The sequence below is a fragment of the Ammospiza nelsoni genome, chromosome 21 (assembly GCF_027579445.1).
Source record: "Ammospiza nelsoni isolate bAmmNel1 chromosome 21, bAmmNel1.pri, whole genome shotgun sequence".
NCBI classification, from domain to species: domain Eukaryota; kingdom Metazoa; phylum Chordata; class Aves; order Passeriformes; family Passerellidae; genus Ammospiza; species Ammospiza nelsoni.
The window spans coordinates 9,057,992-9,072,153 of NC_080653.1; the positions used below are offsets into that span (position 1 = coordinate 9,057,992).

At 46.2% G+C, this 14,162-nt stretch overlaps 1 protein-coding gene and 5 non-coding genes across 6 annotated transcripts in view; all 6 read right to left on the reverse strand.

Annotated features, from left to right (window-relative positions):
• The window catches only part of TEX14 (testis expressed 14, intercellular bridge forming factor), a 39,533-nt gene extending 25,726 nt beyond the window's left edge, over positions 1-13,807 (reverse strand). The window contains exons 1-5 of the mRNA XM_059486756.1: positions 13,672-13,807; positions 6,179-6,293; positions 4,611-4,776; positions 1,917-2,053; positions 734-815 (exon numbers count right to left, since the gene is read on the reverse strand). Of these exons, the coding sequence (XP_059342739.1) occupies positions 734-815; positions 1,917-2,053; positions 4,611-4,776; positions 6,179-6,293; positions 13,672-13,807 (636 nt within the window). The remainder of the gene's footprint in view (positions 1-733; positions 816-1,916; positions 2,054-4,610; positions 4,777-6,178; positions 6,294-13,671) is intronic.
• On the reverse strand, positions 7,331-7,544 carry LOC132082826 (small nucleolar RNA U3). Its single transcript, XR_009419872.1, has one exon. It is a non-coding gene; the product is annotated as a small nucleolar RNA U3 (small nucleolar RNA).
• Positions 8,522-8,735, reverse strand: LOC132082838 (small nucleolar RNA U3). The gene has a single exon (XR_009419884.1). It is a non-coding gene; the product is annotated as a small nucleolar RNA U3 (small nucleolar RNA).
• On the reverse strand, positions 9,568-9,781 carry LOC132082837 (small nucleolar RNA U3). Its single transcript, XR_009419883.1, has one exon. It is a non-coding gene; the product is annotated as a small nucleolar RNA U3 (small nucleolar RNA).
• On the reverse strand, positions 11,142-11,355 carry LOC132082841 (small nucleolar RNA U3). Its single transcript, XR_009419886.1, has one exon. It is a non-coding gene; the product is annotated as a small nucleolar RNA U3 (small nucleolar RNA).
• On the reverse strand, positions 12,719-12,932 carry LOC132082840 (small nucleolar RNA U3). Its single transcript, XR_009419885.1, has one exon. It is a non-coding gene; the product is annotated as a small nucleolar RNA U3 (small nucleolar RNA).
• Positions 13,808-14,162: the final 355 nt, after the last annotated feature.

The following is a 14,162-nucleotide window of genomic DNA, read 5'->3' on the forward strand; positions in this document are numbered from 1 at the left end:
ACTAAAAGTTAAAAATAAGAATGCACTAAAAGTAAAAAATAAGAATTAAGTAAAAGTTAAAACATTGAAAATAAGAATGCACTAAAAGTTAAAAGGTTGAAAATAAGAATGCACTAAAAGTTAAAAAGAAAAATGCACTAAAAGTTAAAAAGAAAAATGCAGTAAAAGTTAAAAAGAAAAATGCAGTAAAAGTTAAAAAGAAGAATGCACTAAAAGTTAAAAAACAAAAGATAAGAATGCACTAAAACTTAAAAAGTTGAAAAGAAAAATGCGCTAAAAGTTAAAAAAGCTGAAAAGAAGAATGTACTAAAAGTGAAAATTAAGAATTCATTAAAAGTTGAAAAGAAGAATGCACTAAAAGTTAGAAAGTTGAAAAGAAGAATGTACTAAAAGTAAAAATAAAGAATTCATTAAAAGTTAGAAATAAGAATGCAGTGAAAGTTAAAACGTTGAAAATAAGAATGCAGTAAAAGTTTAAAAGGTGAGAATAAAAATGCACTAAAAGTTAAAAATAAGAATACACTAAAAGTTACAAGATTGAAAATAAGAATGGACTACAAATTAAAAATAAGGATTCACTAAAAGCTAAAAAGTTGAAAATAAGAATGCACTAGAAGTTAAAAATAAGAATAGATTAAAAGTTTAAAACAGCACAGATAATTACTGTGAGGAGCAGCAGATTCTGGGGAAAATGTTCCAATATCATCAGGAAATCCCTCCCACAGCACCTCACCTTCCCAAAACCAAAGCTGTAAATGTTCTTGGCCACGCTGGGTTGTCCCTTCAGTAATTTCCCCAGAGGCGCCTCAGCATTTCTAAACACCAAAACCAAAAGCAATAATAGTAATTTATTTATTCCAAGGCTTGGATGCAGAGAGAGAAGGGAAAAAAAGCAGAACTTCTGCCAGAACCCTGCATTTGACTGGTCCCAAAATACATTGTGGGTGTTAAAATTCTAAATTATTGCGCAGCTCATTAAAACTTTTTGGATGGATTTTTATGATATTTATTTATTTCTTTAAGGCAAGATAACCAATAAATATACTTATACACACACTGCATATCCTGCACTGCTTTTTTATTTTTCCCACCAGTATCTGACACAAAAACTCCTGAAACAGTTGGGAACACCCCCCAAAAAAACATCTGCAGTGATCTTAAAAAACATCTGCAGTGATCTTCCTGCTACCACTTTAAGGCTACTAAAATCCAGTGCTTTTAATGCTGGTTTCAAGGGTTTAATTAATAAACAGATATATTAATTAATATAATATGTAATATATATTATAATATATAATATATAATATATGATATACGATATACTATATAATATTTAATATATACTATATAATATTTAATATATACTATATAATATATACTATATAATATATAATATATACTATATACTATATACTATATACTATATACTATATACTATATAACATATAACATATAACATATAATATATAATATATAATATATAATATATAATATATAATATATAATATATAATATATAATATATAATATATAATATATAATATATAATATATAATATTGTGTTTAATTTACACATATATGTTTAATTACTATACAGATATTTACAACTATCAAGTTCCTGTTTAGAGCTGTGACAACAGAAATAAAATTAATCACAGTGGACTTAAATCTGCTATTGCCAGGAAGATATATGAACCTGCTAATTTTAAATAATAATATATAAAATTTTAGATATTTATGTATAATTTAAGGAAATAAATAAAAATTAAAATATAAATAAATATATAAACTAACTCATAAGAAAATAAATAAATATAAATATACACAAATAAATATAAAATAAATATATATTACATATATAATTATAATTATTTTAATTTTAAAATAGCAGAAAATGGAAGTAAAATCCCTCCTTACCCTTGGACAAGGCCACCAAACCTCAAGGGGCTGCAGATCAAAGCCTTTGAGGAGCCAACTTTCCTGAGCAGATCAGAGGGAAGGTTCCAAATGGCAGCCTGCATGTGCAGGGTGCACTGCTGGATAAATTCCAGCATCTGGGCAATAAAAACAATAAAAATAGAGAGCTTCAGAAGAAAAAGAACCATTTTAAATTCATAAATCTGGATTACTGGAAGGAATAACTGGTTACTTGCAATATCAAAATGGGAATTTTGAGAAAGGCATTAACACAAAATCAATTTGATGAAAATGGAAGAAAAGCTGACCTCAAACAGGTGAAAAATTTGAAATTTCACCCAGCTGGAATTTGAAAAATCACAGAGAAAATTGTTGTCACTATACGACATGAAATAACTTGACACACAAACACTGCTGTTCTTAAGGGAAAAAGGGAAGTTTCTTTTCTGACTCAAATATTTACAGATTTCCAAAAATGACAATGGATTGGAGGGTGAAAGTGTCACCTCTCCAATGACACTGAACAAAACAACAAATTTCTATCAAATTTCTCTTCCTCTATAAAAGAGGAACGTAAATGTAAAGTTATGTTAAGGTAAAACAATAAGTAAATGTAAATATTTAATGTAAAACAGTAAGTTATTTACAGAAAGTGTGTGGAAAGAACGTAAACATCAAAAAGCGTAGAAAATCTTAAAAAATCAGAACAATAATTGCCATTGCAGGTTCCTTTTTAAGAGGAGCATTGTGATAATGGAGAAGAGGAGTTTGAAATGAATACTGCAGCCAGGAATCAGCTTCCACAGCAATACCTGAGTGTGAAAATGGAAAAGAGGGGTTTGAAATTAATATTGTAGCCAAGAATGAGCTTCCACAGCAATACCTGAGTGTTGTGATAAAGGGGAAGAGTTTGAAATTTGAAATGAATATTCCATCCAAGAATGAAGTTCCACAGGAATACCTGAGTGTTGTGATAGAGAAGGAGTTTGAAATTAATATTTCAGCCAGGAATGAGCTTCCATAGCAATATCTGAGTGTTATGATAAAGGAGGAGTTTTAAATTAATATTCCAGCCAAGAATGAGCTTCCACAGGAATACCTGACCACTGTTGTAAAGGGGAAGAGGAGTTTTAAATGAACATTCCAGCCAAGAATGAGCCTCCACAGCAATACCTGAGTGTTGTGATAATGGATGAGTTTTAAATGAATATTCCAGCCAAGAATGAACTTCCACAGCAATACTTGAGTGTGAAAATGGAGGAGATTTAAATGAATATTGCAGTCAGGAATGAGCATCCACAGCCATACCTGAGCACTGTGATAAAAGGGAAGAGGAGTTTGAAATTAATATTGCAGCCAAGAATGAGTTTCCATAGCAGTACCTGAGTGTTGTCATAAAGGAGGAGTTTGAAATTAATATTGCAGCCAAAAATCAGCTTCCACAGCCATACCTGAGTGTTATGATAATGGGGAAGAGGAGTTTGAAATTCACACTGCAGCCAGGAATGAGCTTCCACAGCCATACCTGAGCATTGTGATAAAGAAGGAATTTGAAATTAATATTCCAGCCAGGAATGAGCTTCCACAGAAATACCTGAGTGTGAAAACGGAGGAGTTTGAAATGAATATTCCAGCCAGGAATTAACTTCCACAGGAATACCTGAGTGTGAAAATGGAGGAGTTTGAAATGAATATTCCAGCCAGGAATCAGCATCCTCAGCAATACCTGACTATTGTGATAAAGGATGAGTTTGAAATGAATATTGCAGCCAGGAATTAACTTCCACAGGAATACCTGAGTGTTGTGATAGAGAAGAAGTCTGAAATTAATATTCCAGCCAGGAATGAGCATCCCCAGCCATACCTGAGCATTGTGATAAAGGAGGAGTTTGGAATGAATATTCCAGCCAGGAATGAGCACCCACAGCCATGCCTGGGCATTGTGATAAAGGAGGAGTTTGGAATGAATATTCCAGCCAGGAATGAGCATCCCCAGCCATAGCTGAGCATTGTGATAAAGGAGGAGTTTGGAATGACCATTCCAGCCAGGAATGAGCATCCCCAGCCGTACCTGAGCATAGTGTTAATGGGGAAGAGGAGTTTGGAATGATCATTCCAGCCAGGAATGAGCACCCACAGAAATACCCGAGTGTGAAAACGGAGGAGTTTGGAATGAATATTCCAGCCAGGAATCAGCATCCTCAGCAATACCTGACTATTGTGATAAAGGATGAGTTTGAAATGAATATTCCAGCCAGGAATGAGCATCCCCAGCCATACCTGAGCATTGTGATAAAGGAGGAGTTTGGAATGAATATTCCAGCCAGGAATGAGCATCCCCAGCCGTACCTGAGCATTGTGATAAAGGAGGAGTTTGGAATGAATATTCCAGCCAGGAATGAGCACCCACAGCCATAGCTGAGCATTGTGATAAAGGAGGAGTTTGGAATGAATATTCCAGCCAGGAATGAGCATCCCCAGCCATAGCTGAGCATTGTGATAAAGGAGGAGTTTGGAATGACCATTCCAGCCAGGAATGAGCATCCCCAGCCATACCTGAGCATTGTGATAAAGGAGGAGTTTGGAATGAATATTCCAGCCAGGAATGAGCACCCACAGCCATAGCTGAGCATTGTGATAAAGGAGGAGTTTGGAATGACCATTCCAGCCAGGAATGAGCACCCACAGCCGTACCTGGGCGCTGCTCTCCTTGCTGCCTGTCAGAGCCCAGAGCTGGGGAGTTCTGCCCTGGCTGTCGTGCACCCGGAGCTCTCCCCCCTCATCCAGCAGCTTGCTGAGGATGCTCTGGCTCCCCGAAAATGCAGCTGCGTGCACTGGGGTGCTCCCGTCATAGCAGCGACTGGGGAACAGCAGGGAATGATCAGCAGGGGGAAAAAAACCAGCATGAAAACAGCACTAAAACAGCACGAAACAGCATTAAAACAGCATTCCTGGAGTGCTTGTGTGCCCCAAAATAACAGAATAAACCATGAAATAAAAGAAAATTTTCATGGCCCAAATAACAGAATAAATCATATATATATTCATATATATATATGTGTGTGTGTATATATATATATATATATATATATATATATATATATATATATATATATATATATATATATACACACACCATATATATATATACACACCATATATATATACACCATATATATACCATATATATATATTTTTATATATATATATATATACACACACCATATATATATATACACACACACCATATATATATACACCATATATATATATTTTTGTGTATATATATATATATATATATATATATATATATATATATATATACCATATATATATAAAATATATAAAATATAGAAAAATATTTCTATATTTACCACTGAGTAGCTTTGGTTAAAAAACAACATTCCTGGAATATCTGTGTGCCCCAAATAACAGAATAAATCATATATTAAATCATATATATATATATATATATATAGATAGATACATATATAGATACATATATATATATATATATACACACCACATATATATATACACACCACATATATATATATATATATACACCATATATATAAAAACCATATATATATAAAATATAGAAAAAATATTTCTATATTTACCACTGAGTAGCTTTGGTTAAAAAACAACATTCCTGGAATATCTGTGTGCCCCAAAATAACAGAATAAATAATATATATATACACCATATATTTATATTTATATATAAACCATATATATATAAAATATAGAAAAAAATTTTCAATATTTACCACTGAGTAGCTTTGGTTAAAAAACAACATTCCTGGAATATCTGTGTGCCCCAAATAACAGAATAAAGCATGAAAAAAAGAAAATGATCTCTGTATTTATCTCTGAAGAGCTTTGGTTAAAATACCATTTTCATGCCCCAAATAACAGAATGAACCATATATGTATATATATACCATGTATAGATATGTATATATATAAAATATATACTATATATATATATATATATACATATATAAAGTAAAGAAAAATTATTTCTATATTTACCACTGAGGAGCTTTGGTTTAAAAACTACATTCCTGGAGTGTTTGTGTGCTCCCCAAATAACAGAATAAACCATGAAAAAAATAAAATTATTTCTATATTTACCTCTGAGGAGGTTTGGCTAAAATACCAACATGCATCTTAAGCATTTCTTCATTTATGCCCAGTGAACATTGTGTTTCAACTTGAAGATTAATTTTAATTAAAAAAAAAGGTTGATACTTAACTGATTGGCATCTGAGCCGTATTCCAGCAGCACATCCACTATTTTACCCAGCCCCAGCAGTGCAGCAGTGAACAGACAGGTCTGGCCCATGGAATTCACAGCATCAACAAAAATTCCTGCAAGGAAACCCAAAATTCCATGTTACTTAAAAATTTGTTTGTTTTAATAAAAGCTAATGGTTCATCATCACTGCTGTGAGCTGCTGCAGGTACGAAAATCCAGCAGCAGAAATTGAGGGGGGAAAAAAACCAGCAAATTATATTTTTGTGACTTTCTAAAGGGAAAGAACTGCATGTCCATGAGGGTTTTAAATGCAGGATGTGTAAGTAACAAACGGTGCTTTTATGAGTTGTGTAAGGAATTATGTGTACTGTTTAAATTAAACAGATGGATATGTAAGTATATATATATATATACATGGAAATATATATATGGATATATATCTATATATTGATCATCTGTATAAGTACAAATGATGGATATATAAGTCGAGATGGATGAGCACACATGACAGAGGACAGAATTAATAAATAAGCAAATTATTATTTAGTAATTACCTATTTATAAATAAGATTATTATTGTCATCATTATTGTTATTATCATTATCGTATTAATAATTAGGTAAATTATTCTTTTGTAATTACTTGTTAATGAATAAGTTTATTATAATTATTTTATTATGATTCTTACTACTGCATTAGTAAATAGGTAAATTATTCTTGAATAATTGCTAATTAATAATAAGTTTATTGTTACTATTGTTGTTGTTGATATCGTATTAATAAATAAGTAAATTATTCTTTAGTAATTGTTCAGAGCATGGCGCTGATAATGGCAAGGTCGCAAGTTCGATCCCTGCATGGGGCATTTGCTTTAAGCAACAAACCCTGGTGGTTCTATTCCAGTCACAAACCCTTTGTGATTCCAATATTCGGTTGCTTTGATTTTATTCAAAATAATTGATTCTCCTCTGAAATTAAATTCCGATCTGGAATAATTTGCAAGGTGATGAGCTAATTGATTCCAGATTTTTATTAAGGGAAGGTGATAAGCCCGAGGACGACTGGGGGAATGATGGGCCTAACACCGGAGTAAGGACGGAGTTTAGGAAATTGCTCTATTTTTGAACCACAATAAAAAAAAGGGCCACAAACCACTCAGCCCGTGTTCTCTCCCTCCCGAGCCCCACACACGGGGCCGGGAACGGTCATCAATGGCGAGCGGCCCCTGCCCAAGCAGCACCGCCCGCCCGCTTCGCGCTCAGGAGAGAACACCTCGCTCCTCCTCGTGGCTTGTGACGCCGATCAGGGAAGATCACTCTCCTCTAGTGACCAACTACAGAAATGATCCCTGAAAGTATAGTCTTAACCCAACCCTGCCCGCCGCGCCCGCCCCTGCCGCCGCCACCCGCGCCCAGCGCACGGCGAGCCCCGAACCCCCGGCCGGGAGCGGCCGGCGCGGCCCCGCCGAACCCCCGCGGCCGCGGGAGCGCGCCCCGAGCTCTGTGGGAGCGCCCGCGGCCCCAGGAACGGCCGCGCGTGGCGGCGGTGGGGACACGCCCCCCTGATCTGCATGTTCTGCCCCCGATGGCCAATCAGAGACGCTCCCCAAGCCCGCGCCGGCGCGGCCCCGCCTACCCGCTCCCCCCCATTCCTAACCAGAAGTGACGCTGCCGCCGGAGCTTGGGCTGTCACCCCTGTCACGGCTGTCGCGACACGAGACAAGAGACCCTCACCGCCCGTGTGCCGCTGCCCCGGGTCCGCAGAGGAGAACAGCCCCGGTACCGGCAGCCCCAGCGCGGCACGGTTTGCCGCCGGGGCGCTGCGCTGGCTCCCAGCCTTTCCGACGCTGTCAGGGTGGCATTAATGCATTCATGGAGCAGAAAGAACAAACTGCGGCCTTTACATCTCTGGGCTCAGCCTGAGCAACACGGACCGACGCGACAAAGGGCAAAACACGGAGCAGTTTCTCCCTAAAGCCCATCGGTATTTGTAACTGACCAACACAGGCTTCCCACAAGTGATGAAAGATAAATCCGCAACAGGCTCCCCTTAGTCCCGTGTCATTCTCTGATCATCACCGTTCAGCAGGGTCAGCACTTTAAAGAAGTCCCCTTGCCCTGCACTAAGAGATGGGTCGAGAATGCCATTGGTCTCAATACTCTCATTAAAATCTAAATTCGCTGCTGGGCCTTCCCTTGGGGATCGTGCATTGCGGAGCCCTGCAGCGAGAGCCTGGCTGCGGGTTGTGTACGAGAGAGATGGAAAAGCCCCTAGACAAGGCTTGTTCATCCCTCTCGGCTCTGTCCAATTCTTTTTTTGCCACAATAAAAAAGGGCCACAAACCACTCAGCCCGTGTTCTCTCCCTCCCGAACCCCACACACGGGGCCGGGAACGGTCATCAATGGCGAGCGGCCCCTGCTCAAGCAGCACCGCCCGCCCGCTTCGCGCTCAGGAGAGAACACCTCGCTCCTCCTCGTGGCTTGTGACGCCGATCAGGGAAGATCACTCTCCTCTAGTGACCAACTACAGAAATGATCCCTGAAAGTATAGTCTTAACCCAACCCTGCCCGCCGCGCCCGCCCGTGCCGCCGCCACCCGCGCCCAGCGCACGGCGAGCCCCGAACCCCCGGCCGGGAGCGGCCGGCGCGGCCCCGCCGAGCCCCCGCGGCCGCGGGAGCGCGCCCCGAGCTCTGTGGGAGCGCCCGCGGCCCCGAGGAACGGCCGCGCGTGGCGGCGGTGGGGACACGCCTCCCTGATCTGCATGTTCTACCCCCGCTGGCCAATCAGAGGCGCGCCCGCCCGGCTCCGCTCCTGCCCCGCTTTCCCGACCGGGGACGCCGGCGCCGCCGCCGCGCTGGGCCCAGGACGCGTCACGAGAGGCGGAATCGGCAACGGGCCGGGATTCGGGAAAAGTCGCCCGAAAGCTGCATGGAGGAAAAGGACCCTGGCATGCCGCACAAGAGTGGGTGCACAAGAGCGGGCAGCGTGCCCAAGTGCCGAAGCAGGCCAGTGGAACGTGGCTTGTACCGGCGGTTGTGTGACCAGCAGGACCAGGGCAGTGACCGTCCTCTGTACTCGGCACTGGTGAGGCCGCAACTCGAATCCTGCATCCGGTTTTGGCCCCAGCACAAAGAGAAGGACGTTTAAGGGGCTGGAGTGGGTCCAGAGAAGGGATCAGATTTTGGGAAGGGTCATGGATCTGAGGAGGAGCAGTTCAGGGAGCTGGAGGGACTCAGCCTGCTGGGTAACTTCCAATTTGCACTGGAAGGAATTATATAACGTGCTTGTGGCACATGGGGTCGGGATCCAGGAAGCGACCAGCCGGTGAACCAGAGCTTCTTTGCATTAAATTCTATCTTTCGACCATGATAACAAAAGGGCCACAAACCACTCAGCCCGTGTTCTCTCCCTCCCGAGCCCCACACACGGGGCCGGGAACGGTCATCAATGGCGAGCGGCCCCTGCCCAAGCAGCACCGCCCGCCCGCTTCGCGCTCAGGAGAGAACACCTCGCTCCTCCTCGTGGCTTGTGACGCCGATCAGGGAAGATCACTCTCCTCTAGTGACCAACTACAGAAATGATCCCTGAAAGTATAGTCTTAACCCAACCCTGCCCGCCGCGCCCGCCCCTGCCGCCGCCACCCGCGCCCAGCGCACGGCGAGCCCCGAACCCCCGGCCGGGAGCGGCCGGCGCGGCCCCGCCGAACCCCCGCGGCCGCGGGAGCGCGCCCCGAGCTCTGTGGGAGCGCCCGCGGCCCCAGGAACGGCCGCGCGTGGCGGCGGTGGGGACACGCCCCCCTGATCTGCATGTTCTGCCCCCGATGGCCAATCAGAGACGCTCCCCAAGCCCGCGCCGGCGCGGCCCCGCCTCCCCGCTCTCCCCCCCATTCCTAACCAGAAGTGACGCTGCCGCCGGAGCTTGGGCTGTCACCGCTGTCACGGCTGTCGCGACAGGACACAAGGGACCCTCACCGCCCGTGTGCCGCTGCCCCGGGTCCGCAGAGGAGAACAGCCCCGGTACCGACAGCCCCAGCGCGGCACGGTTGCCGCCGGGGCGATGCGCGGGCTCCCAGCCTCTCCCGACGCTGACAGGGTGGCATTCATGGACAAGTAAGAACAAATTCCGGCCTTTACATCTCTGGGCTCAGCCTGAGCAACACGGACCGACGCTACAAAGAGCACAACACGGAGCAGTTTCTCCCTAAACCCCATCAGAATTTGGAACCTGACCGACACGGACTTCCTAGAAGTGATGAAAGGGAAATCCCGAACAGGTTCCCCTTAGTCCCATGTCACTCTGTGATCATCCCCGTTCATCAGAGGCAGCATTTTTAAACAAGAAAGGCCCCCTCCCCTGCACTAAGATATGAGTCGAGAATGCCACTGGTCTGAATACTCTCAATAAAGCCTAAATCCGTGTGGCTGCTGGCCCTCCCCTGGGGATCACCCACTGCAGGCCACTGTAGCGAGAGCCTGGCTGAGGGTTGAGTACGAGAGAGGGAAATGCCCCTCGACAAGGATTGTTCATCCCACTTTGTTCTGTCCAATTCTTTCTTTAACCACGATAAAAAAGGGCCACAAACCACTCAGCCCGTGTTCTCTCCCTGCCGAGCCCTGAGGGGACGGAGGGGGCTCTGCCTGGAGAAAAGGAGCCTCAGGGGGGACTGTCACTCTCCCTGCCCCGGCCTGCAAGGAGGATGTAGGCAGCTGGGGTCTGTCCCTCCTGCACGGAAAAGTCAGGGGGAAACGGCCTCAGGTTGCACCAGGGGAGATTTCAGTTTGATATTTGGGGAATATTTATTCACTGCAAAGGTTCTCAAGCACGGGCACAGCTGGCCAGGGCAGAGGCCGAGTCGCCATCTCTGGAGGGATTTAGAGGACATGTGCTTGTGGCACTTGTCACCAGAGCGCCTTTACGAATTGATTCTCTTTTTTGACCAACATAAAAAAAAGGGCCACAAACCACTCAGCCCGTGTTCTCTCCCTCCCGAGCCCCACACACGGGGCCGGGAACGGCCATCAATGGCGAGCGGCCCCTGCCCAAGCAGCACCGCCCGCCCGCTTCGCGCTCAGGAGAGAACACCTCGCTCCTCCTCGTGGCTTGTGACGCCGATCAGGGAAGATCACTCTCCTCTAGTGACCAACTACAGAAATGATCCCTGAAAGTATAGTCTTAACCCAACCCTGCCCGCCGCGCCCGCCCCTGCCGCCGCCACCCGCGCCCAGCGCACGGCGAGCCCCGAACCCCCGGCCGGGAGCGGCCGGCGCGGCCCCGCCGAACCCCCGCGGCCGCGGGAGCGCGCCCCGAGCTCTGTGGGAGCGCCCGCGGCCCCGAGGAACGGCCGCGCGTGGCGGCGGTGGGGACACGCCCCCCTGATCTGCATGTTCTGCCCCCGATGGCCAATCAGAGACGCTTCCCAAGCCCGCGCCGGCGCGGCCCCGCCTCCCCGCTCTCCTCCCCATTCCTAACCAGAAGTGACGCTGCCGCCGGAGCTCGGGCTGTCACCCCTGTCACGGCTGTCGCGACACGAGACAAGGGACCCTCACCGCCCGTGTGCCGCTGCCCCGGGTCCGCAGAGGAGAACAGCCCCGGTACCGACAGCCCCAGCGCGGCACGGTTGCCGCCGGGGCGATGCGCGGGCTCCCAGCCTCTCCCGACGCTGACAGGGTGGCATTCATGGACCAGTAAGAACAAATTCCGGCCTTTACATCTCTGGGCTCAGCCTGAGCAACACGGACCGACGCTACAAAGAGCACAACACGGAGCAGTTTCTCCCTAAACCCCATCAGAATTTGGAACCTGACCGACACGGACTTCCTAGAAGTGATGAAAGGGAAATCCCGAACAGGTTCCCCTTAGTCCCATGTCACTCTGTGATCATCCCCGTTCATCAGAGGCAGCATTTTTAAACAAGAAAGGCCCCCTCCCCTGCACTAAGAGATGGGTCGAGAATGCCACTGGTCTGAATACTCTCAATAAAGCCTAAATCCGTGTGGCTGCTGGCCCTCCCCTGGGGATCACCCACTGCAGGCCACTGTAGCGAGAGCCTGGCTGAGGGTTGAGTACGAGAGAGGGAAATGCCCCTCGACAAGGATTGTTCATCCCACTTTGTTCTGTCCAATTCTTTCTTTAACCACGATAAAAAAGGGCCACAAACCACTCAGCCCGTGTTCTCTCCCTGCTGAGCCCTGAGGGGACGGGGAGGGGGCTCAGCCTGGAGAAAAGGAGCCTCAGGGGGGACTGTCACTCTCCCTGCCCCGGCCTGCAAGGAAGATGTAGGCAGCTGGGGTCTGTCCCTTCTGCACGGAAAAGTGAGGGGGAAGCGGCCTCAGGTTGCACCAGGGGAGATTTCAGTTTGATATTTGGGGAATATTTATTCACTGCAAAGGTTCTCAAGCACGGGCACAGCCGGCCAGGGCAGAGGCCGAGTCGCCATCCCTGGAGGGATTTAGAGGACATGTGCTTGTGGCACTTGTCACCAGAGCGCCTTTACGAATTGATTCTCTTTTTTGACCAACATAAAAAAAAGGGCCACAAACCACTCAGCCCGTGTTCTCTCCCTCCCGAGCCCCACACACGGGGCCGGGAACGGTCATCAATGGCGAGCGGCCCCTGCCCAGGCAGCACCGCCCGCCCGCTTCGCGCTCAGGAGAGAACACCTCGCTCCTCCTCGTGGCTTGTGACGCCGATCAGGGAAGATCACTCTCCTCTAGTGACCAACTACAGAAATGATCCCTGAAAGTATAGTCTTAACCCAACCCTGCCCGCCGCGCCCGCCCCTGCCGCCGCCACCCGCGCCCAGCGCACGGCGAGCCCCGAAACCCCGGCCGGGAGCGGCCGGCGCGGCCCCGCCGAGCCCCCGCGGCCGCGGGAGCGCGCCCCGAGCCCTGTGGGAGCGCCCGCGGCCCCGAGGAACGGCCGCGCGTGGCGGCGGTGGGGACACGCCCCCCTGATTTACATGTTCTACCCCTGCTGGCCAATCAGAGGCGCGCCCGCCGCCAACCGCCTGGGATGGCGCAGTTCTCCATCAGCGCAACCCACTGAGATTTGTGATTCTAAAACCGAAACGAAACTGCACCAAGTATTTGCTTTTATGTAAAAAATTCCTTGTTACTATGTCGCTACAAATCTGGCTGTCAAAATGCTTAAGGTATAAACCGTACCCTAAGCATTCGGCAATCCGAACTAAAATCCAATTGACAGAGAATATTCCTACAGCTGTCTTTCAGAATTTTAGTATACAATGCCTCAGTCATGAGCCCTTTACTTATAAAAGATTAGTTTTCTTTTGTACTAACTTGCTTTAATACATTTTTCGATTCAAGAACTATTCCAACTTAACGGAAAAGGCCAGCTATAAATCATTTTGTTAATATATTTCACTCAGAAAGCTGGATTCTACAAGGAATATGCTATTTTTTACCAGAAATAAAAGAATACAGGGAAAAGTAGATATTTTCTGCCAATACTTGTCTAAACTTAGCTTTTACCTTTTTTCAGAAGCTTCTTCACTTTCACATAGTTCCCTTCCCTGACATACTCATGCAGGTCAGCTTCCAGGGAGTCTCCTTTTATAAGTCCAAGCTTGACTGGGCATGGAAATGGGAGAGGGATGGGATGAGCCATCTTCTTTCCTGAACGCAACTGGGAAAAGTTAGGAAACATCAAGCTGCAAAGCACCTCAACGTAAAGAACTTATTTGTGACTTCAGAACCTGCAGTAGCTTAAAATTAGCTCTGCTTCCTGTAGAAATATCCAGGGATGGAAGGGAAAATCAGCCTCCCGCCCTCCCTAACAGTGCCCGCTCGGACGGGAGAGGCGACAACCGGGAGATCACAGACCCTGCCAGGAGCAGCGGTGTCTCCGGGGCACACAGGCGGGACACACCGAGCGGCATTCCCGGGTGGGCAATGCCCGCTCCAGCCCCTCCCGGAGCCCGGGACACCCGCGGCCCACGGGGCACCGCTCACCAGCCGTCCGA